The 27,834-nt window shown below is 40.2% G+C and overlaps 1 protein-coding gene across 2 annotated transcripts in view; it reads left to right on the top strand.

Moving 5' to 3' along the window:
* CACUL1 (CDK2 associated cullin domain 1) overlaps window positions 1-27,834 on the top strand; it is a 63,512-nt gene that overhangs the window by 4,124 nt on the left and 31,554 nt on the right. For both annotated transcript variants that reach the window (XM_023729998.1, XM_004374887.2), the window contains exons 2-3: window positions 14,043-14,169; window positions 15,812-15,914. In XM_023729998.1, coding sequence (XP_023585766.1) covers window positions 14,043-14,169; window positions 15,812-15,914 — 230 coding nt within the window. The remainder of the gene's footprint in view (window positions 1-14,042; window positions 14,170-15,811; window positions 15,915-27,834) is intronic.

Here is a 27,834-nt window from a genome sequence, read left to right as displayed (position 1 = left end):
GTTTTCTCTTGTGGAGCGGCTGGTGGATTTGAACCACCGACCTTTTGGTTAGCAGCCAAGCACTTAACCATTGTGCTACCAGGGTTCCTTTCAGAAGATTTTAAGGAGAAAAATTAATGACTTAGATTATATAAAAGTTAAGGATGTTCGTTCAGCAAAAGTCAGATGAAAGCATGAGAGATTTTTTGAGTGCCTAAAACTGCAAGAGAGTAATATCTAGAGAATACCAGGGATTACACATGAGCAGGAAGGCAGCAACCTCTGTAGAAAAATAAGCAAAGACTTAATAGGTAGTTTACAGAATAGAAAATCTCGACAAGTATAGGAGGAGATGTTTGAAAACAGTAGAGAGAAAGCAGTAATGGAATGTCTCTTTCCACCTATTACCCATTAAACCTGTTGCTGTTGAGTTGATTCCGACTTATAGTGAGCTTGTAGGACAGAGTAGAACTGCACCAGTAGGTTTTCCAAGGTTGTAAATCTTTACAGAAGCCGACTGCCACATTTTTCTCCCACAGAGTGGCTGGTGGATTTGAACCACCGACCTTTAGGTTCGCAGCTGAGCGCTTAACCACTGCGCCACCAGGGCTCCTTAGACTGGCAAAAGTTAGAAAGTTCGATAATGACAGATGTTGGTGGGGACATGGGGCTCTAAGAAAACTCAGTGGTGGGCGTAAGAGTGTAGTGACCTGTGGGATGGTAAAATGCTTGAGGTGCTTGTGGACCAGATAATGAGTGTTATTGTAGTCCTGGGCTATGACGGTGAAGGTGTACTGCTGGACTGGAAGGTGAAAACAGCTTCTGATCTCTGTTTTTGGAATAGCAGGGGAGAAAAAGCATTTGTTAGCTTGATGGATGAATACTAGGTGGTAGGGAGAGTGTTGATTTATCCCAGTAAAGAGACCATACCTGGAACAGCAGCTATGATTGGAGTCGCCACTTGATTTGATTTACTATAATCCACAGTCTTTTTTAGAGTTCTGTCTCTTCTGCACTGACCAAATTGGCTAATGAAATCAGAATGTCATAAGAATCACCATCTCTATATGTTTAAAGTCTGAAGAAGGTGATACTCTGTAGTTCCCACAGGAATATGCTGCTGTTTTGGGTTGTGGGGCAGTTCTTGAGGATTCCATTTGGCCCTTCCTACGCTGATAGCTCTTACTCCATAGGTCAGAGAGTCAATAACTACATTCAGGAACTTGTAGAAATTACAGTGTGCATCCATGGATCTACTGGGCCCACGGTGATGGATTGAGGCCAAAACACCCATTTATCATATGACCTCCATCAGTACCTACTCTGACTACTTTACCACAGTGACACTCTGGGCCCTAAGAGTTAGTATCAGCTTGGAGCCAGTGTTGAATAATCTTTGGAAAGCCTGAGTTGATTCTATTGGCCAGTGCATTGTCCCCCTGATAAATAGCTGCATGTTCTGTTGGAAAAGGCCAGGAGGAAGACTTTAAATATTTTCTTACAGCACTTTTATAGGTTTTTTCGTCAATGGAACCATCTCCTCCTTTATCCTATATTGTATTTGTTTAACTTTACGAGAAACTGCCAAACTGTTTCCCAAAGTGGTTTTACCATTGTATATTACCACCAGCAGTGTATGAGAGTTTCAGTTGCTCCACATACTTGTTGATTCTTGTACTGGCTAGGCTTCATATTCTTGATATTGTCAGTGTTTTTAATTTTAGCCTTTCTAGAGGGTGAGTTGTGATACCTCATTGTGGTTTTATTTTGCATTTCTCCTTCATATGTGCTATTGGACTTTCTCTGGTGATCCACTTCTGAAAAATCCGCCAGTGAAAACCCTGTGGAGCACAGTTGTCTTCTGACACGTGGGGTTGCCATGAGTCAGAGTCGACTCCATGGCAACTGGTTTGATTTTTCTTCTGGTCATTGAGTCCAGTTTCAGTTAACTGAGCAAACTGTTAGAACCATACGTAGCTTCTTGAGATTGTACAATGAATAAACAATCTTAAATAAGTGTAACCCTTTTGATAAATTCAGCCTTATGTAAAATTCTGTTTGTTCCTTCCTCATTTGGCACCCTCAGAATCCATTTCCACGTGTATTCCCCAGATTTTTGCCAATATAAGGTAGTGAAGTCTTCTTCTTTTGGAATATAAGATGTTGCCTACTTAGTTAGATTTGGTACTTACTCCCACGGGACATGTGATTTTAACTGGAGGTCTAGAGGCAACAATAGCTGCTTGGAGGTAAAGCATGAGGACAATATGCATTTCCTCCCAAGGTTTCAGGTGATATTGCAGAGTCTTTGCTCAAGTTTTGACTTGGCTTCAGTACCAAATTCTGTATCAGTCACGGTTTAGTGTAAGAAACAGAAACCACTCTAGGTATTGAAAGCAAGAAGGGATTTAATACAAGAAATTGGAAAGGTTTGGAGGTGTGGAAGTCAGCAAAGCTGCTCCACTGTTGCTGCACTCCACTGGATAAGAAGCCGCTGCTGCTGTCGTGCTGCCATTCTTATTTCATCACAGCTGCCTCCTTCATTCATGGAGTTGGTGACCAGACACTGCAACTTGGAGTTTGTCACAAACTCACAGATCTCTAACCTTATTTGTCAGAACCAGCAGCAGCAATAATATGTTCTTTGCCTTACTTTGGCCTTCCAAATCTCACTCAAATGCAATTCGTTGGTGGAACTTAATTATCAAGTGTAAAATTGTTAAGCTTAACTTTCCATTCTACTTTAGTCAGCTTTCTATGATAATAACCCCAGAATCTCAGGAGCTTAAGAGAACAGTAAAGGTTTATTTCTTGCTTGCGTTACATGTTAGTAGCTGAGAGTTGACAGTGACTCTGCTTTACATGCCTTCTCATTCTGGGACCCAGGGTGAAGAGCAGCTCTTTCTGGGTCATATCGTTTTTGGCAGAGGGAAAGAGAAGAGAGTGGACAGAAACACAAAATGGCTTTTAAAGCTTCTGCTCAGGTGTAGCATATGTCACATCTACTCATATTGCATTGGCCAAAGGAAATCACATGGCCAAGTCCAGTGTCACTAGAGTGGAGGTGTATAGTTTTATAGGAGGCCCTGCAAGTTACCTGCAATGGCTTATGATGTTTAATCCTCTCACAAGAAGAGAAGGTAGATAGCTCAGAAAAATAATATAGCCTGCCACTCAATTCCTGTGATACAAGAAGGTACATAAAAGGATGGGAATGGCTGCTGAGTGCCAGTAGACCACATCTAGCATGCTTGTAAATTAAGAAAAAGAGAAGAATGATTCCTTGTCTGAATGTGTTGGGGATAAGGGCAGGTGGGTTTGGAGTATGAGGATAAAAGGCATCACATACATATATATGTATATACTGGTAGTCCCTGACTTAGGATGTTTTCGAGTTACCACCAACCACGCTAATGACTGTCCATTATTATTACTGTTTTTTGGTACATCCTATTGTTAGTACATCTTCCTGGGAGGAAGTTGCAGGAAAATGCACGCAGAGGATATGGAAAAAATTGCTGAGTTATGTGAACACACATCAAGCATTTTGACTGGGATAATATGATGGAAGAGATCAGTGGAAAAATCATCCATATGGCAAGAACGCTGAATTTATAACTTGATACGGGCAATGTGGACCAGTTCATAGATCACAAAGAGGGGAATTGACAGATCAGGCCTTAATGGATTTTGAAGAGGAAAGAAATACTGAAGAAGAAAGAAATAATGAGAAAGAGGAAGGAGAGAAGTTGTCAAAAAAATTTTGCAGTGGAAGGATTAGCTGGAATTTTTTTCTAAACCAAATCGGGCTTCAGTTGCTTGAAAACATGGATGCAAACACTGATTCCTTTGCTAAAGTTGATAGGCAGATTCGGGAAGCAGTGAGATGTTATTGTGAAATATATGAAGAAAAAAAGAGAAGGATCATACAGACATCTCTCATTAATTTTCTGACTAGAAATGCCGTTCCCATTCCCAGGGTTAATCCAGATGATCCAGAACCTTCCACAAGTGGAATTATTACCACAACTGACAAAATGCCAGTGTTGTTCAATTCTTCTTCATCATTGGAGTAAATTATTGTGATTTGTGTATCTTTTTTGTATGTATATATGTATTAAAATATATCTGTAAGTTTATATGTAATGTTTCCAACCCCCAAAGTCAAAGACTGAATTTATAAAGATACTGATAATAAAAGGCAATAATAGTGACAACTAAAAAAAAAAAAAAAATAAAGTATTTGTCTTATGTCAGAACCAACTTATGATGGAGTTGTTGGAATGGAGCCCCCGTGGTAAATTGGGAACTATCTGTGTATATATAAATGGATTTTTAAAAACTATTTTTAAAAATAGTGGTTAAAAATATATACAACAAAACATTTGCCAATTCTGTTTTTATATGTACAATTCAGTGACATTGATTGTGTTCATCATGTTGTGCACCATTACCACTATCCTTTTCCAGATTATTCCACCACTATTAACAAAAACTCAGTGCCCCCTAAGCAGTGACTCCCCTTTTCCCCTTCTTTCCCACCCCTGGTAACCACTAATAAGCTTTGGTCTCTATATAGTTGCCTACTTCATATAAGTGGAATCATATAATATTTGTCCATTTGTGACTAATTTCACTCAGCAAAATGTTTTCAGGGTTTACCCATGTTGTAGCATGTATCAGGACTTCATTTTTCCTTAATGGCTGAGTAATATGCCATCATATGTATACACCCCATTTTGTTTATTCATAATTTGTTGATGGACATTTGGGTTGTTTCAGTCTTTTGGCTATTGTGAATAGTGCTGCAGTGAACATTGATATATAGGTGTCTGTTGTGTTCGTGCTTTTAATTCTTTTGGGTATATACCTAGGATTTGGATTGCTGGGTCGTATGGTCATTCTGTGTTTAACTTCTGAGGAACCATTAAACTGTTTTCCACAGTGTCTGTACCATTTTGCGATTTCACAAGCAGTGGATGAGGGTTCCAATTTCTCCACATCCTTGCCAACACCTTGCTAACATTTTCATTTTTTTGATCATAGTCATTCTAGTGGGGGTGAGGTGGTATCTCATTGTGGTTTTGATTTGCATCTTCCAAGTGACTAATGATGTTGAGCATCTTTTCATGCGCTTGTTGGCCATTTGTATATCCTCTTTGGTGAAATGTGTATTCAAGTCCTTTGCCCATTTTTTCGATTGGGTTGTTTGTCTTTTTGTTGTTAAATTGTAGGAGTTCTTTATATATTCTGGATATTAAACCCTTATCAGATATATGGTTCCCCAAATTTGTCTCCCAATCTGTAGGTTGTTTCTTCACTTTGTTGATAAAGTCCATAAGTGATGGGATCTTATACTGACTGATGATAATGTGCCATGATCTGAGAAGAATAAATTACTCAACCCAGTGTCCCAGAGGTTCTGTTCCCCAAGTGAACAAAAGCTTCACAGTATTTTTAATTGAACCCAATGAAATTATTCTGTTTTTTAAATTAACTGATTCAAAAGTGGGTTAAAAACTTACTTTTGAATTGAATTAAGTGTTAACTGGTTTTATTGAGTCTTAAATAAAGGTGCCCTTTATTTGATCAGGTCCTGTCTGCCAGTTTGCAGATGGGTTGACCCTTTTACAACTGGATCAGTTAATGCATTCAGGATGTTTGCAGCATCCATGGTGGTTGTTTGGCATTCTCTTGCCTTCCATCTTAGTGGAGTTTTACTGCAGCAAGCATCACGGTGATACTCATCGACTGGCCGAATTCCAGGAACTCATTGGGGATCTTGTGTTGTCATTTATTGACATGTATCACACAAAGTGACATTGATGAAACTGTCAGAGAAAGCCATGGTAATGTTTATAGACGATCTGGTCCCAAATCCCTACAGAAAACGAATGCTGTTTGCTTCCTTGTAAACCATATGTAGCCACATTGTAAACTTAAAGTGCTATATAAAAAATTATTGTTGATATTCTTTTGTAATATGTCTTGGCAGGGCGAACTGGCCTATTTTTCTTTCTACTTTTGTGACCATTTGGCTGTTAATGTCTGTGGACAGAGTTGTAGATATCTATAATTTGTAGTTATAGGTGTGCTGCCTAGACATCTAAACGGCATTTTATTCCACAAGTATTTAGTGTTTTTTGTATGTCAAGGTAATATTTTAGCCTCTGGTGATGAATGAGACAGTTTAGTGTGGGAGATGATAGATAATTATGATACGTTATGGTTAATTGCTATAATAAAGTTATAGAATGTACATGGTAGCATAGAGGAAAGCAAGATCAATTCTGTCTTTGCAGGGCCCAAGGTTGCAGAGTGGCGGCAGGGTTATGTTGTGAAAGGTTTCTCTGAAGAGGGGTTATTTGAGCTAGAATCATTAATGTATAAGCTCCATGCCTGGACAGTGACCTTGCCATGTTATTATTATATTCCCAGTGTCTTAAGAAGTGCCTGATAAGTGGTAGGTGCGTAGTAAATATTTGTTGTGTAGAAAGGAAAAAAAAAAAAAAAAGAATCTTTATGAAGATGAATAGAATTTTGCCAGGAGGACAGGGAAAGGGGATGGGCGTGAAGAGAATTCTTGCAGAGTTGGCAGCATGTCCCAAAGACCCAGAGTTGAAATTACTTTTGGAATGTTGACTGTGAGGAGGGAGTGGCACCAGTTAAATCTGGGTAGATAAAAAGGGCTAGATTGTCAAGGGCATGACATGTTAAAGTGGTAGGATTTTCTTCTATAGAAATGGGAGCCACTGAAGGGTATTAAGTGAGGGAGTCAACTTGATGAAATTTGTTTAGTGTGTTAATTTAGATTAGAGAGGTGCGAGACTGGAGTTTTAGAGATTAGTTAAAAAGTCATGAGTATTGTCTACACCAGAGATGATGGCCTGAACAAAGAAAGTATTCGAAAAGAGGAAGTTTCAGATTTTGGAAATACTTAGGGACTGTTGTTAGTTGCTGTTGAGTCAATTCCAATTCATGATGACCCCATGTGTGCAGAGTAGAACCACTCCATAGGTTTTTTTCTTTTCTGGTTTTTGCTCCATAGGGTTTTCAAGGCTATGACCTTTTGGAACCAGATTCCCTGGCCTGTCTTCCGAGACGCCTCTAGGTGGTATTGAACTGCCAACGTTTTGGCTAGTAGTTGAGTGCTTAACTGTTTTCACTACCCAGGGACTAGAAGCCACAAAATTTGGGGGTAAATGAGGGAAGAAGAAGATTCAAGATTGCTGATTTGGATGACTGACTGGATGGCACTGCCTTTGACTCAGATATGGGAGGAGTAGAGGTGTCTGCATCTCACATACAAAAAGGCAAGAAGTAAAATGGCACCTAATTTCCCACTGTAACACTGCAAGCTGAAAGTGGGTGGAGCAGTCCCTTCAAATTTCCAAGTAAAAATTATTTTAATTAAGAATTCTCTATTTTTGGAGTAGACCAAGTGTGAGCTAGGAATGCTTGTTATAATTTCTGCGTATATTCTCCCCTTCTGCGGCACCACTGGGTGGGTTTGAACCACCACCCATTAGGTTAGTCGATTATAAACTGTTTGCGCCACCTAGGGACCTTCGTTGTTCCATAGACACCTTAAAATGTGTGGCTAAATACCAGAAGAAATAGCTGAGAGAATTCAGAGTGATTGACTCTGAGTAATGGGTTTGGGAATGGCGTGGGGGGCAGGGGACTGTTGATTCTCATGTTCCTTTTTATACAATTTGAGTTTTATTAATAAACAAACAAAACCAAAAGGAATATCTAGTAGGAGTGATATTTGCCTTACATGCATGCGAAAGCTGGACAATGACAAAGGAAGACTGAAGAAGAGCTGATGCATTGATTTATGATATTGGCAAAGTATACTGAATATACCATGGACTGGTAGAAGTACAAACAGATTTGTCTTGGGAGAAGTACAGCCAGACTGCTCCTTGGAAGCAAGGATGGCAAGACTTCGTCTCACACGTACTTTGGACAGGTTATCGGGAGGGACCAATCCCTGGAGAAGGACATCATGCTTGGAGAAGTAGAGGGTCAGTGAAAAAGAGGAAGACCCTCAATGAGATGGATTGATACAGTGGCTGCAACAATGGGCTGAAATGTAGCAACAGTTGGGAGGATGACACAGGACGGGGCAGTGTTTTGTTCTGTTATACATGGGGTCACTATGAGTCGGCGCTGACTTGATGGCACCTAATGACAACAACAATATTAGGGATGAACTAGTTTGCTTTAGTCTGTGTAAAATCAAATATGATTTAACCTTTAATTCTGTAAAAATGGCTTGGGTAGGTGTGTCTGACCTCCTCCAACCCCACAAGGGGGAAGGAGAATCAAGATCAACAGCCCAAGGCTGATTCCTATGAGGTGAAGGTCAGACATGCCTCTTCTCTTTGCCATCTCTACCAGTTCTGACACCAACTGTCCCTCCCACAGCATTCTCTACTGGGTTCGATAATTCATTGTAGTGGCCATACAGAACTCTTGAGACCACACTCACAATTATGGGGTTTATTAGGGAAGTAACCGTTACACTTCAGGCTCAGGAACACTCAAGATACAGTTCTTCCATCAGGATAGCCTCTTCCAGCCGTGCTCGCAGGCACGCCTCTCCCTGGCCCTCAGTCTCTGCCCAAAGGCACTCAGCTTCCTCTCTCCATGGGCCAGGAAGCTTGCCACACTGTCTCCTGCGGCCGGGTTTCTGCTACTGGGTCTCTCTTTCCTTGGCAGTGGGCTCCTCCCCTCTGCTCTAGAATTGGCTCTCTTTAAGGCAAAACTGACCAAACCCTTTGGTAGGCCACAGTTACCCTGTCACACAGTCACCTGGGTGGGAGTTACAAGACCACGGCTAGAAAGACCACACGCAAAAGTAATCAATCGCACTGCGAATTCTGAAACTACTACTAAGTGGTGTGTCTTGGACTACTTTTATGTTAAGCTTGTTTTGACTTTCATAAAATTCATTTCGCAGGCATTTATTCAGCACTTACCATGGGCCAGGCACTGTTTGGAGATGGGGCTCAATGCAGTGAATTCCTCTTCCGTGGGGCTTACGTCTTGTTTGAGAGAGATGGACAATAAATAAATACTAGTATGTCAGATTTTGATGAGTTCTTTGGATAAAAACATATTAGAGTTGCACATATTTATTCCTACCTGGTACATGTTCCAGGAGCCCTGGTTGTGCAGTGGTTAAGCACTCGGCTGCTAACTGAAAGGTTGGCAGTTCGAACCCACCAGCTGCTCCATGCTCTGTGGGAGAAGGATGTGGCAGTCTGTTCCTGTAAAGATTACAGCCTTGGAAACCCTATGAGGCAGTTCTGGTCTGTCCTATAGGGTTGCTCTGTGTCGGAATGGATTGAACGACAGTGCCTTTGGTTTGGGTACACATTCCTGATAGTTTCCTATTTATTAGTAACCTGTTAATATTTGCCGAATCTTCAGTTCCAGCTATATCATGTGTTATAGACTTTATTTTACTTTTAGTAAAGGCCAATTAAACTACTTTCTCAGTAGGACTTAGGCTGTATGAGCTTGTAAGGTTATAAGCACATTTCTAGGTTTAAACCAGGTGGCATGATATATTTGGAGGCTTGCACAGAGTTTTATAGTTTGTTGAATTTGAATGTCTAGCGAGCACATGCATTCTCCAGTTCACTGAAGCCCTCCCCACTCCTTTATTTTCTTGTATGAGGCCTGCTTTATTTATTTATGTTACACATCTGGCATTTGCATTTTAATGCCTTTTTAAAACAGATTTTTAAAAGCAGAACATTATTTTCAAGCTGGAAAATCTGACCTAGCTAAAATTTAGTACTTTAACGATAAATTTCATTTGTTTCCATTCCATGCTTTAATTCTTATTCATTGCTGATAACTGCATATTATATTCAGAAATAGTATTAAGTTAACTATTTAAAAGGCAAGGAGCCCTTGTGGTGCAGTTGTTAAATGCTTGGCTGCTAACTGAAAGGTTGCTGGTTCAAACCCACCCAGCGGCTCCATGGGAGTAAGGACCTGGCAATCTGCTTCCATAAAGATTACAGCCTAGGAAACCCAATGGGGCAGTTCTACTCTATCCTATAGGGTCACTGTGAGTTGAAATGGACTCAAAGGCACACAGAAACATCTAAAAGGTAAAATTTAAGGAATTCTTTAGCTTACTAGAGATCTGTAGGTACTATTTAACCACTCGTAATGCATGCTGAGAAAAGCCTGGAGGGGATTGTATGTATACCAATATATTGGGTGAAACTATGAGCTTTTTAATTTTTTTCTTTTGATTATTATGTTAGCTAGCAAGTAAGAATAGCTGAATTGGTTTCCTTTTTCTTTTTTAAGTAAAATGTGGGAACATGTATGTTGTATAAAATAAATATATGTGCAGTTATAATGAAAATAGCATTTTTGGATGAGGAAATAGGCTTTAAGATTGTCTACTATGACTCACTTATGCCTTTTTCATTTTAAAGACTTTTCAAAGATATTTCAAAGCAGAGCATTTTTAAAAAATGCCATGTGCTTGCAGTGCCATGTGAAAGATACTGGAAAGGCATCAGCAGCCTCTGCTTCTGCAGTGGGACTTCATTCTGCAGGTGCAGAACTTACACTTTAGCTTCTTTTTCCTCCTCCTTCATTATCTTTGACTTGGTGATGTGTGAAACTGGGAAACCTGTGCTTGAGAAGTAGGAGTGCTCCCCAGCAGCAGCCATGTTGTTGTAAGCTGCTGTCAGGTTGGTCCCCAACTCACGGTGACCCCGTGCACAACAAAATGAAATGCCGCCCAGTGCGCACCATACCCATGATTGATTGTGGATCAGATCGTTGCGATCCATAGGGTTTGCCTTGGCTGATTTTCAGAAGTAAACCACCAGGTCTTTCTTTCCTAGTTCATCTTAGTCTGGAAGCTCTGCTGAAACTTGTTCAGCATCATAGCAATATGCAAGCCTCCACTGACAGGTGGTGGCTGTGCATGAGGTCCACTGACCTGGAATCGAGCCAGGCCTCCCCCACGGAAGATGAGTTTTCTGCCACTGAACCACGACTGTGCCTACAACTGCAGCCATCGCGTGTAGTTTATTGAACTGAACTGTGGAGGAGCCCATAGGATTGGTATGCTAATTCTTGGCTTTATGATACTGACAGCTTCCTTTCTGAGCTTTTCACCTTCTTCAAGTCTCAACTTTTGATGTCAAATAGTTTTATGACATGGTTTTAGGTGATAACACTGATCTGGCATCCAGTAACCTAGGTTCATATGGTGAGAGTTACTCCTTTTTCAGTTTTCTGAGTAGTCTGATTACTTAAGCAGAAGGATAGTTATTTTGGAGCTGATGTGTAACACTTCTCAACATCTGTCAATCCCCATTTCTGACACAGCAAGCAAGCTTCAGGCTGCTAAGCTTTAGCAGGCAGGAGGACCTAGCTAGAATTTAATAACATTCTATTTATTTTTATATTGCCTTAAATTATTTTTTTTATCCCCCAAGTACAAGTAGTTTATTTGGAAGTGTACACCCAGGAAACACCTATAGGGGAGTGAGAAGTGAGACGGAGGGTAAGGAAGCCAGTAAACAAGTCATCACTGTGAGCAACTGGAGCATAATCCCAGTGGGGAATTCTGGGAGCCAGTGTAGAACATGTGCCTCCGTTACCTTACCTGAGCGTAAAGGCTGCTATGGGGTGTTGACACCGATTTCTCATCAGTCATTGCTTGAGGACTTCTGGGGATGGTAATCCTCCAGAATGTCCAACCTGCTCCTACTGCAGGCAGAGCAAGCTCTGGCAGCCAGAGAGAAGACTGAGGCAAATCAGCTGGTCGCAGGTGCTGACATTTGGAAGTCTCGCCTGCCTTCGTGGACAAGTTTAAGTGTGTGGGGCACTGACAGTGTCTGCTACACCCCTAAAGAAGCTTCTCCTGCAGTCCTCTTTGTCTTAGGAAACAGCAGCCCTGTCTTTGGTGCTCAGGCCAAAAACCCTGGAGTCATCCTTGACCCTTCTCTTATATCGCACATCCAGTCCATCAGCAAATCTTGCTGATTCTACCTTTAAAATATATTTAGAATCCAGCCTCTTCTTTTCACTCTCACGGCCACTATCTTGTCCAGTCTCCATCACCTCACAGCCTCCTAACTTCGTTTCCTTCCCTTAGTTTACTCTCAACACAGCAGCTGGAGTGATCCATTAAAACCTAAGTCAGATCATGTCTCTTCTGCTCAAAACCCTCCAGTGGCCCCATCTCACTCAGAGTAAAAGCTAAGTCTTTACAATGCCTCTAAGGCCCAACTTGATCTGGCTTCCTTCTTATGTATTCTGCACACCTGCCTATCTATTGGTGCATGTACAGTTCTTTTTGTCTTTAGCTTTATATCTAGTCAAAATAGTTTCTTCCCCGTTCCTTTCAATATCGGTTATGTGATTCATTTGTAAATTAGTTAAATTCATTTGTCACAATTTGCGATCCATCTGTCCCACTACATCCTGGTTGACTTCTTAAAATTTATGTAAAATAAATTCACTTTTTATTGTGTACAGTTCTATCAGTTTTGACAAATGCATAATGTATCCAATACCACAGTTCCATACAGAACAGTTCATTGCCCTAAAAATTCTCCCATGCTACCCCTTCTATAGACAACCCTTTTCCCCACCTTCCGGCCCCTGGCAACCACTAATCTGTTTTCCTCTCTTTAGTTTTGCCTTGTCATTGTCATTTGAATGGGATTTTATAATATGTAGCCTTTTGGGTCTGTCTGCTTACACTTCACAAAGTACATTTAAGATTCTTCAATGTCATGTGAATTCATAGTTTATTTCTTAAGTGTCCCTTAAAATAAATTTATTTATTTAAAAAAGAAGTGAATTGATGGATTAAAAAAAAAAAATTGCCTAAAGCATTTTAGTGTTGGTGGAATGTAGATAGGATAAAAATCTTGAAAAGTACCTGAGTGACTAAGGTTTGGAAATCAGTGATAATGTGATAGAAAAATGGCAGATAAAGGCTTTCTTTTACCTGGTACCTCTGTCAGTAATTAGCCATGTATTCTTGGGGAAATCACTTAACCTCTCTAATCCCCAAGTTCTGGTAAAAGAAACATTAAAATACCTAATCTGGTAGTTGTTAGCTCTTATCTCCTGAGGTAGGTGTGGTTCCTAAGACACAGGATATTTTAGGTGGTTTTGGTAGCTCTTTTAACATTAGCATCTCATTGTTGTGAAGCAGTGTCACCCCTGTATTTCAAAGTTAGGACCCGATGATAAAAATGCTTTATAAAACCTATACTCGTTGCTATTGAGTTGATTCCGAATCATAGTGACCCCTGTAGGACAGAGTAGAACTGCCCCATAGGGTTTCCAAGGAGCAGCTGGTAGATTCAAACTGCTGACCTTTTGGTTAGCAGCCAAGCTCTTAACCACTGTGCCACCAGGGCTCCTGTAAAAGAGCCAGCCAGTAGGAATGAGGTAAGCCTTCCTTGTAAGGCTCCAGTTCATTGGGTTTTTTTTTCCTTTCTGTTGAGCCTAAGTCGGAGCTGTAGGCATGTGGAGGAGGTACTGGGGGTGCCATAAATCTCAGCAAGTTTTCTAGCAACCTCTTCTGTTACTGTAGCATTTAGACTTTAATCCCCGTAGTCCTGCCCTTAGGTAGATTTTCCCAGGGGTGTCTATAAAGGTTGATTGTTGGGGTTTCTCGTTTCCCAGAACCTTATCACATCAATGGCAAAATGTGTTTGAGGGTTACTGTGTGTTTGAGAATATTCCACTAACAACAGAAGTTCATGGAAAACAAGAAAGGAAACCAGTGGTATTTAGCTGTTTTGTTTTTATTTTCAAAGATGGGCAGATTCATAGTAATTCCTTTTAAAATCATGATTAATAGGTGCTTAAAATCCCTAGCCGGGTAGCTTTTTTATTGCAAGGGAATAGTAATGGAGTTGTATTTAGGTGCTAGAGTGTCAGTGTCAAATCAGAGAGTAAGTGAAAGGAATTTGAGAGCCTCAAAATTGCTATGATGTGTGGTTCTCTTATATGTGGCACATAGTAATATTTATTTTACTTTTTACTTTTAGTAATGAATGTTATAACTATTGAAGATTATAAGAGCACATACTGGCCAAAATTGGATGGTGCCATAGATCAACTTTTAACCCAGAGTCCTGGTGACTATATCCCTATATCCTATGAACAGATTTACAGGTAAGTCAAGATTTAATTTATCTGGCTTTGAAAGGGTATATTAAGGTTTACTGCAACTTGAATTATGACAGTATGTATACATATAATATATAATACATAACATGAGGCCCTGTAAATATTTATATACCCCACACTTGTGGATTGGAGGTTTGATTCATACTTTTTGCTTTAAAAGTGATTTGCAAATCAAGATAAACTCCACTTGTCTAGACATTAGACTTTCTGCCACCTCACCTTTCCACCGTAGCCATCCTTACTGCAGACACTATGGAGGTAAGTGAAAAAGGGAAGACTGTCATTAAGAATCAGGCACAAAAATACATATTGTTAGTCTCCCAGGGAGACCCTAGCTTAGTCCACTGATGCTTTTTTTTTTTTAATTTCAATTATTTATTTATTGTGCTTTAGGTGAAAGTTTACTGCCCAAGTTAATTTCTTATACAAAAATTTATACACATATTGTTACGTGACCCTAGTTGCAATCCCTGTAATGTGACAGCACACTCCCCCGCTTCCACCCCAGGTTTCCCATATTCATTCAACCAGCTCCTATCCCTTTCTGCCTTCTCATCCTGCCTCTGGACAGGAGCTGCCCATTTAGTCTTTTGTATCTACTTGAACTAAGAAGCACGCTGTTCCCAAGTATTATTTTATGTTTTATAGTCCAGTCTAATCTTTGAAGAGTTGGTGTCGGGAATGGTTTTAGTTCTGGGTTAACAGAGAGTCGGGGGCCATATCTTCTGGGGTACCTCTAGTCTCAGTCAGACCATTAAGTCTGGTCTTTTTGTGTGAATTTGAGTTCTGCAGCCCACTTTTCTCCTGCTTTGCCAGGGACTCTCTGTTGTGTTCCCTGTCAGGGCGGTCATTGGTGGTAGCCGGGCACTGTCTAGTTCTTCTGGTCTCAGGCTGATGGAGTTTCTGGTTCATGTGGCCCTTTTGTCTTTTGGGCTAATATTTTCCTTGTGTCTTTGGTGGTCTTCATTCTCCTTTGCTACAGGTGGGTTGAGACCAGTTGATGCATCTTAGATGGCAGCTCGCTAGCTTTTAAGACCCCACATTGATGCTTATTGACACACCATTCTAATTAGCTTTGACTGTTGTGTTTCCCAGCTCCTGGTAAATGGAAGGAAGCAGTAAATTAGTGAAGAACCAGGGTAGAAGATGAGATTAGTGCAGTCACAGAAGAGGGAAGTGACAACTATGTTGTCCCAAACAACTGATGTACAAAGAGGGTATATTGCAAACATTTTTGCAAGTTAGAAATTTTTTCTCTACTTATTATCACTCTTGCTTCCTTATTTTGACACTCATAAAAAATAGAGCGAGTGAGCCACTCCACTGAGAACTTGGTTTGTAAGTAGTTGCCATATTCAGACCCTCAGATTATCACTCAATACTAGATTATCTATGACTGACTAAATGTGTAAGAGGTGACTCAAAGTAGATTATTTGCAGCTAGTGGTAATATCACTTCTATCTAAAAACTAACTGGAGGAGAGTAAAGTTTTATTTAAAAATTGTAGTTGGTCACTGTTTTTAGGCCTGAATTAATTATTTGACCAGTGGTTGTATATGGGAGGTGAGCTTTAACTGGAGGTTAAGTGCTTTGTTGTTAACTTGGTTTTTGTTTGTTTTTTCACAGTTGCGTGTATAAATGTGTTTGCCAGCAGCACTCGGAACAGATGTATAGTGATCTGATTAAAAAAATAACTAATCACTTAGAGAGAGTCTCAAAGGAGCTGCAGGTAACGAACTGATTGTATTGATTTTTACTTTCTTGGGATTTTCTGACTGACTGGAATTAGCCTGTATAATATACATTCGGAAACTTGTTAATTTGATAGTGATGTAAACTCAGGGGTATTTTCTACATGAATGTTGACCAGATCTTGTACTTGCTAATCTTTGGTATAGATTGTTAACTTGGAAATTTGCCATAAATTATAAAAATTCTTAAATTGAATGCTCCAGGCCTTAAACTGTCATCCCAGCTATGAAATTTGGGGGCGAGTTATAGAAAATACTCTGTTTAAGGGAGCATTTGGCCTCTGGACTTCTCCTCCCCACCTTCTGTCCCCTCTGGCTCAGTGACGCTTCCAGTACTTGAAGGTCGGGGGCTGTCTTTATGCCAGGGCCAGATCACATTTTACTTCTGGTGCAGAAGTAACATGATGTCCAGAAAAGTCACTCAGCAGTAGATTACCAGGGTCCACACAACAACTGGGAAGTGCCCCAGCAGTTCTTGAGTAACCACAGTTTCCAGCAAATGGTGAGGAGTGTTTGGGCTTGGATATTATTCCTCACTTACCTTGTGGTCTGAGGTATCTTAGTCCTTTTTAGCCCAAACAGTTGCGCTAATTAGGTATTTTTTTCTTTTTAAATTATATCCAGAGCTATATTTTATCATAGTGAAATAAATACTTTTCCTGTTGTTAGTGTAAATTGTTCTCTTCATCCTATACATCTAAATACAAGATTTTTATTCATTCAACAAGTATATTTTGTGCCTAGACATAGTGTATGAATTGTAAAGAAACCCAAAATGTATGCATTATGGTTTTGGATGATTTGCTTTCTAATTCTTGACTCCACCCTCTACCTCAATTCCCATATCCAGTTTATTGCCAAATCCTATTTACTTCCTATATGTCTCTTGACTCTTAGTCACTTCCCAAGCACTTACTGCCACTGCCCTTGTGCAGGTCACCATCATCTCTCCAGCGTTTTACTAAAGTGCTCATCTCAACTGGTTGCTCTTCTTCTAGTCTTAACACCTCTAACTTACTCCTTGCGTTGTAGTCAGAGTGACGTTTTCTAAAGCACAAATCTGATTGTATCACATTCCTGTTAGTTAGAACAAAGTCTAAGCTTCTTAATGTGGTATAGGAAGCCTTTCATTATCTGATTCCTGTGTATTTCTGTGGCCTGATTTCTTACCTCTGCTCCTACATACTGAACTTATTTGAGTTGTTTGAACATTTTGTATACTCTCTTTATCTCTTGGCTTTTGCCATGTTAGCTTGACTGCCTGGAACATTCTTTTTCTCATTTGGCTCTCTTATTTGTTTTGGTCAATGCGAACTTACCATTTAGGCTGAAACTTAGACGTCATTTGTTTCGGGAAATAGTCTTTGAAACCTTTTTCCCCCAAGTTTGGGTATGACAGCGCCTCATCTGTGCTTCTCTAGCACCCTGTACTCTATCATATTTTATTATTTATTGTTATTGCTTATTTAGCTGTTCCCCCCTCCCCCGTACTCCTGTTCCTCCTTATATTCTCAGAGGACAGAGGAACATGTGTCTTCTTTATTATTGTATTCTCAGTACCTAGCGCAGTACCTCATACATACCAGGATTGAATATTTATTGAATGGAATGTATATTGAATGAATGTTTATGAATAAATATTTACTGTTAGTGAAAAGATTTTCTGTTATAAATCTGAGTTTAATCCTGTTTCTTAATTTGAGGTCTGGGTGGTCTTGGGGTGCAGGGAATGTTGCTGGAACTATGAACCTCTTGATATTTTACATAGAGTTAAGAGCACTTTTTGGAAGGGGATAGAGGTACCAGAGCTTTCACTAGACCAGCAAAAAACTCTGACCTCAAAAAGGATAGTTTTATTAACATTGTTTTGGTATTATTGAAATGATACTATACTTTTCTTCTGTAAAACAGAAAGCAAACCATTTCAGTTAAAATTATTAGGCCAGAATGTATTACTTATCTGGCTTACAAAACTTATCTATGAAATATGAATTGGAAATTTTATAGTATATTACGCTTCTGCTCTGCCTTCATATGTAGATCATTAATGTAACTGATAGAGTTGTGATTTGCTATATTTATTTGTCATAGGGCAGTTTCTGTTTGAGTAGATTTTTCTTGTATTTAGTTTTGTAAGGACAGTAAGAATTATTTTTATTCTTATAGTTAGAATATTATTGTAAGATATTTTTAAAGTTAGAGGGCACTCTAGTATTGTATTATAAAGCTCAATCTAATTAATGGTTTTGGAAGGACATTTTACGTGGCTATAATTTTTTGGGCAGGAAGTTGATTGACTGGTTATCAATAATGTGAAATAACCTGTTGGTTGCTCAGTGTGGGCTGCACAGGGTCCTAATACTTTGGCGTCACTGAGGTTCAGGGAGTGCGCCTGTGAGATGTTGGGGTCTTCCATGTCATTGCACAGAGAGAGCTCCCTCATTCTTTATCATGACTGCATAGTACTTCGTTGTATGGATGTACCTTAATTTACTTACCCAGTGTTTGATTGATGAGTATTTAGGTTGTTTTCAGTCTTTGACTATTACTAACAATGCTGTAGCGAATAATCAGTCTTGAAAGTATTGCAAAGTATGGCAGCTCACGGAAGTTGTATCAAGTTACATTTCCACCAGCTCTGAATTAGAGTGCCTGTTTCCCCTTACCTTTACTAGTACAGTGTGTTATGACACCAAATAATTTTTACTTACAAATTAACATGTGAATAATTCTTACTAAAAATTAAAACATAAAGATGATGGCCCCTTTGATAACAGTGTCTAAAAAATGTATTGATAAATGTAAAGGTTATATGTGATGTAAAACTAGGGAATTTAGTTTATTTTTAAAATCAATACATGTCCTACTTGGAGGTCAGCAGTATGGTCCTGTAAACAAATTCACTTCAAAATGATGTCTTTTGTAAGATTATAAATTCTGTGACCATTATTAAATAGCAAGGTGGAGTGGTTAAAAACACACTGAACTGAGAGTATTGTGGACCTGGGCTTGGTCTCAGCTCTTGATTAAATGTGCTAATAGCATCTTAATAAATTTTCTCCACGTTAAAATGAAGTGGCTTTACTAAAATGTGTGATTCCTTTAAGCTAAGTCCTAAGATATTTTTTCTTCTGCTTCCTGCTTGCCAAATGCTTCTGCATTCTTCTGAGGCTTAAACTCATTTGTGTCCACCTGTGTGATGTTGTGAGCCTTCCTGAAACTGCCGCATCCCTCAAAACATAACAGATGGTTGGAATTTCTTATTCCGTGTACCCATAGCGTCTTGGCAATAACAGCTCTGTTAGAGCCATGATTGTGTTATGTCGTTTCTGCTTCCATGTCTGGCTACTTCATAGGCCCACCTTTGAGGGCTGGGACTCTATTTTGTTGGCTTTTTTGTCCTCAGTGCCTGGCACAATACAGCTCAGCAAATGTGTGTTGAGCAACTGCTCAGCAACTAAATTTGACCTTTATACCAATGCAGAGTAGTGTAAAAACGGCATGAGGGCGGTATCTGACCTCCTCTAACTTCACAAGAGGAAAGGAGAATCAAGATCAACAGCCCAAGGCTGATTCCCATGATGCAGAGGTCACGGGAGGTCCCTTGCACGGCACTCTCTGCTTCTCTGCTGGGTTTGATAATGCATTGCCATGGCCACACAGAGCTCACAGATGATACTCGTGATTATGGGATTTATTAGGGAAGTAACAGGTTACAGTTCAGCTTCAGAAATGCTCAGGATACAGTTCTTCCATCAGGACAGCCTCTTTTCAGCTGTACTTGCACGTATGCCTCTCTCTGGCCCCTCAACCTCTGCTCTGCTTGCGCAAGTGTTACAAAGTTCTTTTAGCTCTGCTGATAAGTACCCCGAGGTACCCCACTCTGCCAGTAAGCCTTGGGCTGAAGGCGCTCAGCTCTAGCTCCGTGGGTTGACAAACTTACCTCTACCAAGTACCTGGGAGCACCCTACTCCACCAGCAAGCCTCCTGCCCAAAGGCATTCAGCTTTCTCACTCCTTGGGTCAGGAAGCCACCATGCTGTCTTCTGCCGGTCTCTCCTTTCACCATTTCTCTGCCACCACTTCTCACTGTCTTCAGGTTACAGTTCGCTCTCTCTTTCTTGCTGTCTCTCCCTCCTCTGGTTCCAGGAGTTCTCAGTGCAGGGATCCCGGGTCCAAAGGACATGCTCCACTCTTGGCTCTCCTTCCTTGGTGTGGTGGTGGGATCCTGTCTTTCCCACCTCTTGGATGGCTCATTTCAATCCCAGCGGGATGGCAGAACTGACAGATCCCTTTGGTGGGCTACAACTACCCTGTTTGCACAGTCCCATCCAGTCACTTGGGTGGGAGTTACAAGACCATGGTGAGAAAGGCCACACAAAAGTGATCCGTCGTTCTGCAAGTAGCATAATTTGCCTGTAAGACCACTGATGTTTATGTCTTCTAGAATCTTAAAAAATAAACGCAACTGAGGTTGAGTCAATTGCAACTCATGGCGACCCCATGTGTGTCAGAGTAGAACTGTGCTCCATAGGGTTTTTAGTGGCTGATTTTTCGGAAGTAGATTTCTAGTCCTTCTGAGACGCCTCTGGGTAGACTCGAACTCCAAGTTTTTTGGTTATCACACAAGCGTGTTAACCGTTTGTACCACCCAGGGACTCCTCTAGAAGCTTAGACATTTTACTAACTTATTCAGTGTTACAGGTACGTGGCCAGGTGTAATCTCTACTGTATAGAGACCTTCAGACAGTTTTCAGGGGACAGAGAACAGGAGTATCTGTCCAGTCCCACAAGTGAGAGAGATTATTTGGGTAGAAGATTTTGCTTGCAGCTCTCATTTTTATAGTGAAATATTGTTGTTGTGAGCCACAACAAGAGTGTGAGATGAATTGCATTTGGTGGATAATTAGAAGTTTAGTGTTGGAGTTGATAAATCAATGAGTTTGGGCCTACGAGGCATTGGCCTTTGTCAAGGGCAAGTTAAAACAGCTGCTAGTTTGTATAGTTTACATGTTTGAGTGACTTATTTATTCCGATCAAAGACATATCCTGTTGGGGAGATTGAAGAGTATATGAAATCATGGTCAGTGTTCTCAGTTATTTTTTGGTATTATTGACTTAAAAACTAGAGCATACTGTTTTCAGAAATTTTAAAAGATCATTTTAATTTGAACTTAAATATTTTTATATGATACCATATTTCAACTTGCTGCCTCTTTAAAAACAAAACACACAATTGCTTCATTTTGGAAACTACTCCTATACCACTTCAGTAACTTTAAGAAGTTTTGTTGTTAAATTAATAAAACCAGTTAAATAGCTAAACCCACTTATTTTCCTTACTGTTATATTTCACTGCATGTATATCTGTGCTTTTTAACTTGGCTGCTGGATTGTTTGAAACTGTGACGCTGTATTTTGCCTTATTTTAATTTTATTTTTTTTACCATTTACCCCCTCCCTCTTGTCCTTAACTCTTCTCTTCTTTAAATGTGATAATGAGATTTTATATTTTCTTTCTTTTCCTAATTCTATTTCTTTGACATATCAATGAATGGGAAGAGATGACTACAGGGAGAATATTGGCTGACCAGTTTAGTAAAGTAACATTTTGATTAGTTTTAGAAAACTCTGTTCAAATTTTTAGCAATCTCCATACTTTCGGGAGGGAGGGCTCACACCAGGACCTCCAGTTGCCTGTTGAATATTTCAGCTAGGGTTTCTTCATATAGATACCTCCTACTCATGCTTAAATCTAAATTCATCTTCACCCAGATCTGTTTCTCTCAACGACTTGAGATTATGTATTCATCTTTCACTTTTTTTCCTCCCTTACCTCAGTTTGCAGGTGATTTAATCAAGGTTGATGGAATACTATAATGTCTCGCTTCTGTCTCCTTTTGTTCCCATTGCTGTCACCCTTTTCTATGTCGTTGGCTCATGGCTGGACTAGTGCAGTTGTGGAGAAATGAGTTCCTTTATGTGGCCTTTTGCCTTGATTCTTTGGAAAATAGCTTGAGAGATTTCCCCCAAGCCCTGAGGAGTTACCTTTTCCCTAGTTTTCTAGACCGGAGGGTTTGTTACTTTTGTCTGTGTTGGTTGACATTTCCTGGGTAGGCTGTAAACAACTTGTGGTTTGATACTTTGTTTGATCCTGGGCTGCAGACTGCCCTGTGATAGGTCTGTTTTACACACCTTGCAGGGATTGGTCAGTATACTTACGCAAATGTAGTGTCTGTGGTACTAAATCAGACAGGAGATTGGTCAGTTCGTGGCCCTGGTGGGAGGGCCATGCCTTGAAATTGAGAGGAGTTTGCTTATGTATGCAGCAACCCGCACAGTGGTGGGTAGACAGAAGCAGAAAGAAGAGGGAAGGCAAGGAACCTCTTCAAGTTATAGTGTGGGTTCAAGGGCTGTAATACTGAAGATGACGAGTGGCCTGGAAGGGGACGTGTGACAGGGTTGGTGGCAGCAGGCCCAAAAGTGGCCCTTTGCAGTCAGTGGTGATGGCAGGGAGGGTGACGGCAGAGGGGCCTGTCCTTAGGGGGCTTGCATGGCAGAGAGAAGGACTTGTTTGCATTCATGACAGAGAGCTGTCCTGCACTGAAGAAGGGAACGATGTGCTCTCCTTTTTGGGGGAGCCTTCTAGACTTTGCTTACGTACTTCCTGATCCTGAATTGTACCTTTCTTAGTAAACCACTTAAACCACTTAACTCTTAAGTATGGTCTGTGAGTTCTGCGTGGCCATTGTAATGAATTATTGAGTCCAGAAGAGAAGTAGAGAATGCTGTGGGAGGGATGGCTGTCATCATAACTGGTAAAAAGATTGGAGAGTGGAGGTGTCTCTGACCTCCACCTCGTAGGGATCAGCCTTGGTCTGATCTTGATTCTCACTATCCCCCATGAAGTTAGATAAGTTCTGATGCTATTACTGTTACCATTTTATAGTAGTATTTCCCTAACTGGTTTGCCGTTCAATAGTTTTTTTTTTTTGATTAATTTTCTAAAAAACCATAATTTGATGGGCATACCTGTTGTAAAAACAGCATGGGGGCAGTGTCTGACCTCCTCCAACCCCACAAGGGGGGAGGAGAACCACGATCAACAGTGAAAGGCTGACTCCCATCAGGTGGAGGCCAGACTAGCCTCCTCTCTCCGCTATCTTTACCACTTCTGACACCAGCCGTCCCTTGCACAGCACTCTCTGCTGGGTTGGATAATTCATTGCAGCGGCCACACAGAACTCACAGACCATACTCACGATTGTGGGTTTTATTAGGGAAGTAACAGTTAAAGTGCTGGCTCAGGGTCACTCAGGATGCAGTTCTTCCATCAGGACAGCCTCTCCCCAACGATGCTCGCAGGCCCTGGCCCTAGGCCTCTGCCCAGAGGCGCTCAACTTTCCCTCTTGTGTTTTGGGAAGCCCACTGCGCCATCTCCTTTTGCCAGGTTTCTGCTGCTGGGTCTCTCCTGCCACCACTTCTCACCGTCTTCAGGGTTACAGCTTGCTCTCTCTCTCAATCTCTTGCTTCCAGGGGCTTCTCAACACAGGGATCCTGGCTCCAAAGGATGTGCTCTTTGCTCCTGGCTGTTTTTGCTTGGTGGTGGTAGAAGCCTCCTCTCTGCTCTGGAATTGGCTCTCTTTTAAGGCATAACTGACCAATCCCTTTGGTGGGCTGCAATTACCCCATCACAAAGCCCCGCCTAGTCACCTGGGTGGGAGTTACAAGACCATGGCTAGGGAGACCACGCACAAAAGTAATCAGTCGCACCACACCTGTTCTTGTTTAGAAACCTGAAAGGCTTCCAGTTACTTTTCTCAATCAATGACAGTTGATTTCTTGGCCAGTATAAAAAACTGAACTAGTTGATTAGTTGTAGGGATTCGTAATAGGAAACCTGATAGAGCTGGCACTTTCCTATCCGAATATGCAAAATACTCTACCAGGTATAGTAGTGAATATATGATTGATAAGATTAGATAATTTGGGCCAACCCTTCTGCTGAGAACAACTACAAAAACTAGACCAGAGAGCTAAAAAAGAAGTGAAGAATTATAGGGCCAAGATCTGGAAAAAAGAAACCCATTTGAGCCTTTTCTGTCCTAGGGGTACCTGTTGATTCTGGAAGAGGAGGCTGGTAGGCTGAGAAAATGAGTAGAGCTTAAATAGACCTATGGGGCCAGGGTGATAAAAATTGGAGTTTAAGGCTCACCAAAGATGGGAGGCTGGTAAAACCCCCTCCCACAGACTTTTGGCTAGGATCCTGAATGACCATATCCCAGGAATAATAATAACGGGATGTAGACTAGCCTTCTCAGTAACTGAAGTCTGATTCCTGACTGGATTAAAGATGATCTTGGTTTGCTAGTGCTTCTAGCTTCATACTAGAAGCAAAAGTAAATTCTTTCTGGAGAAACACAACATTATCCTAGGCATCAAGTTGTTTGCAGCATTTTCCATTAGCAATATCTGCTACTAAATCAGAAATAAGTAGTCACACTCAGGGATGAGGTGATCGTAAAACCAAGAAAAATGATGAAATATAATTTTAGAGAAGAACTGAGAGAGTTCACCACCAGTAGCGTCTCACTTTAAAGAAATACAAGAGTGTTCTTCAGATAGAGGAAAATGATCGTAGATGAAAACTTGGGAGTTGCAGGTAGGAATGAAAAACAACAGAAAAGATATATATTTGGGTATGGAAAAATAATGATGATGTCTTAGGTATAAAAAATATATAATCAAAACACATAACAATAGCATGTAAGGTGGAAAGGGTAAATGGATTTAAAATGTTCTAAGACCCTTGCATTGTCCAGGAAGAGGTAAAAGAACTCATTTCCCCCCTTGTGAATTCTCTGCCGCCTCCCTGGTTTAGGTCCTCATTGTACTTGTCTGGACAACAGTACACCTTTCCAGTTTATATCTCTACACCTTCCCCAATCCATTTTGTTTATTGTTCTCAGACTTACCATGTTGCCCATTTTCTTTACCTTTTGCCTCTTCATTACCTAAACAACAAAGACCATACCCCTTAAGGGATTTCAAGGCTCTTCAGTCTGAACTCAGTGACATAGCGTGACAGTATTATACTTTTACATTTTCACAGGTTGTGTCTTTTCATCTTCTGCCGTTTCTCATTTGATTTCTTTTATATGAAATGCTTTCTTACTACTTCTTTCCTCCTCTCTCTTTCTGCCACGGGGGGCATTCTACTTTACGTGGTTCTGAAGTTAAGGTTCTGTTCATGTTTTAAAATTATTATTTCTGGCAAACTTAACTAATCTCTTCTTCGCTTCTGCACATTGGCATATATTTAGTTATCAGTCAAGATGTCACCCTTGCAACATAGAGCTTCTTGAGGGCAAGGATCCTGACTTACCAGTGTTGGTTTCTCTTGGTCTGTTTAGTCTTGAACTAAGTTTAGGTACTCATTAGATATAAATGGGCTCGTCATAATGCTACTGACCAAATGTCCAGTTTCTTCCTGTTGGATACGTGGTAGGATTGTACTTCTTTATCCCTTTGAATGCTACACTTGGCCGAGTGACTTGCTTTGTCTGGCCAGTAAATTGTGAGTGAAAGTGAAATGTGTCACTTTGAGTCTGAAGCCTTTAAGATCTGCTGTGCAATTTGCCATGTTTCCCTCTCTCTGCCACAGTGTTCCAGGTGGTTCCCTGAGTAAGGATGACCTGGAGCAGACACCCTGAGATGGTTATGTAACGTGAATGAGAAAGAAAGCTTTGTTATTTTTTTTCTTGATGTTTAATCCATTAAAAAGACTTTTACTGAGATACAATTCACATACCCTAGCATTTGTTCCTTTAAAGTGTACAATTCAGTCGTCTTTGAAATAATAATCACAAAATCGCACAACTACCATCGTTATCTAGTTCCAGAACATTTTTATCACGCCAGAAAGAAATCTCTTAACAGTCACTCCCCATACCCTCCACTTCTCATCGCCTGGGAATCACTTATCTACTTCCTGTCTCTCTGAATTTGCCGATTCTGGAATCATACAGTACATGGCCTTTTGTGTCTGGCTTCTTTTACTTAGCATGTTTTCAAGGTTCATCCATGTTATAGCCTGAATCAATACTTCATTCCTTTTTATGGCTGAATAATATTCTGTTGTATGTGTAATACCACATTTTGTTTGTTCAAGCTGTTATTTTAAGTCACTGAGATTTTTTTGGGTTGGTTGTTACCACAGCATAATCTAACCTATTCTGACTGATACAATAAGTACTTGAATTGCCAGCATTTTGAGTAGTTATCCTGTTATGAGGTACCACCATCTGGATAATAGTGTCTGTTGTTGGAAGGTGCCATTGAGTCTGTTCCAACTCACAGCAACCCTATGTACAACAGAAAGAAACACTGCTTGGTCCGGTACCATCCTCACAATCCTTGCTGTGTTTGAGCCGATTGTTACAGCCATTGTGTCAGTCCATCTTGTTGAGAGTCTTCTTCTTTTTTGCTGACCCTCTGCTTTACCAAGCATGATGTCTTTCTCCAGGGACTGTCCCCTCCTGATAAATATCCAAAGTACGTGAGACGAAGTCTTGCCATCCTTGCTTCTAAGGAGCATTCTGGCTGTACTTCTTCCAAGACAGATTCGTTCCTTCTTCTGGCAGTCCACGGTATATTCAGTATTCTTTGCCAGCACCATAATTCAAAGGCATCAATTATTCGATCTTCCTTATTCATTGTCTAGCTTTCGCACGCACGTGAGGCAGTTGAAGATACCATGGCTTGGGTCAGGCTCAGCTTAGTCCGCAAAGTGATGTCTTTGCTTTTTAACACTTTGAAGAGGTCATTTGCAGCACATTGAATCTAAGGGACATAAAACTTTGTTCCTAAAAGTACCTTAAATGATACTTCCTCATTTTGATTATTTTTGTGTATGTCTGAATCTAGAAACCACTGGAGCCAATAGTGTGGCATTTTCTTCCTCAAGTAATGTTGATCAATGTATTTATTAGTTGGCCTTATTGAATTAAAAGTATATTTCTAGTTTCACCAAATAAAACATTCTGACATTCTGACCTAGTAGCTTTTTATGTTTTGTTTAGTGTGTATAGTCAATAACCTATTAGCAGGTTGCATTCCTTCTGACGGTTTTTTGTCGGTGGTTTGGAACTTACACTGTACATTACCTCAAAACGCAGTGTTTAAACAGAGATTTGGTTCCAGGCCAGGACGGTAATATTAAAGTGGCAGGAATAGCACTGGTAATACAGGCCTGAGCTCAGGATCCTGAGGAAAAGAGACCACAAAGACAGAGGAAAATGTTTCAGTTTTTATTCTCAAATAGGGCTGAACTTGAAATAGTTGAAATAAGTGTTTGTCAACTATTTCAATTAAAAACTAGTTAACTAATTACATTTAAACCATTCATTTAAATAAAACTAGAGTAATTTTGATGTCTTTTAAGCTAAATGTATGTTGGTTGAATTAGATATAATTAGGCTTTCAAACCAATTAACTGATAATGGAAATGAATAGAAACTAAACCGTAGTCAACATGACTTAACTTTGAGTCACTCTTCACAGGCATCAGATTACATATAAAAAGCTTGACTGCTAAACTACCAATAAACTGAGCCAGATTTTTTGGTATTTAAAATCAGAGCAATGACTGCTTTGCTATTTGTGTTTCTTTCAGTAGGTGGCAACATAACTAAACTAGTTGTCTTGTGTATGGTTGTTTGACATCTTATATTTTTAAAGGCGTTAGTTAATTTCTATATTTATTGAACTACACAGTGTGTTTTTTAAAAAAATTCCTCCCCACAGATATGCTGTTTACTCCTTGCTTGAATGAGGAAGACTTACGATAAGAAAACTGCCCATTACCCATTCTTTATAGGTTTCAGGTGTAATAAATATC

This window comes from Trichechus manatus, unplaced genomic scaffold (assembly GCF_000243295.1).
Source record: "Trichechus manatus latirostris isolate Lorelei unplaced genomic scaffold, TriManLat1.0 scaffold00031, whole genome shotgun sequence".
NCBI lineage: Eukaryota > Metazoa > Chordata > Mammalia > Sirenia > Trichechidae > Trichechus > Trichechus manatus.
This window is presented reverse-complemented; position numbering and strand designations above follow the sequence as displayed.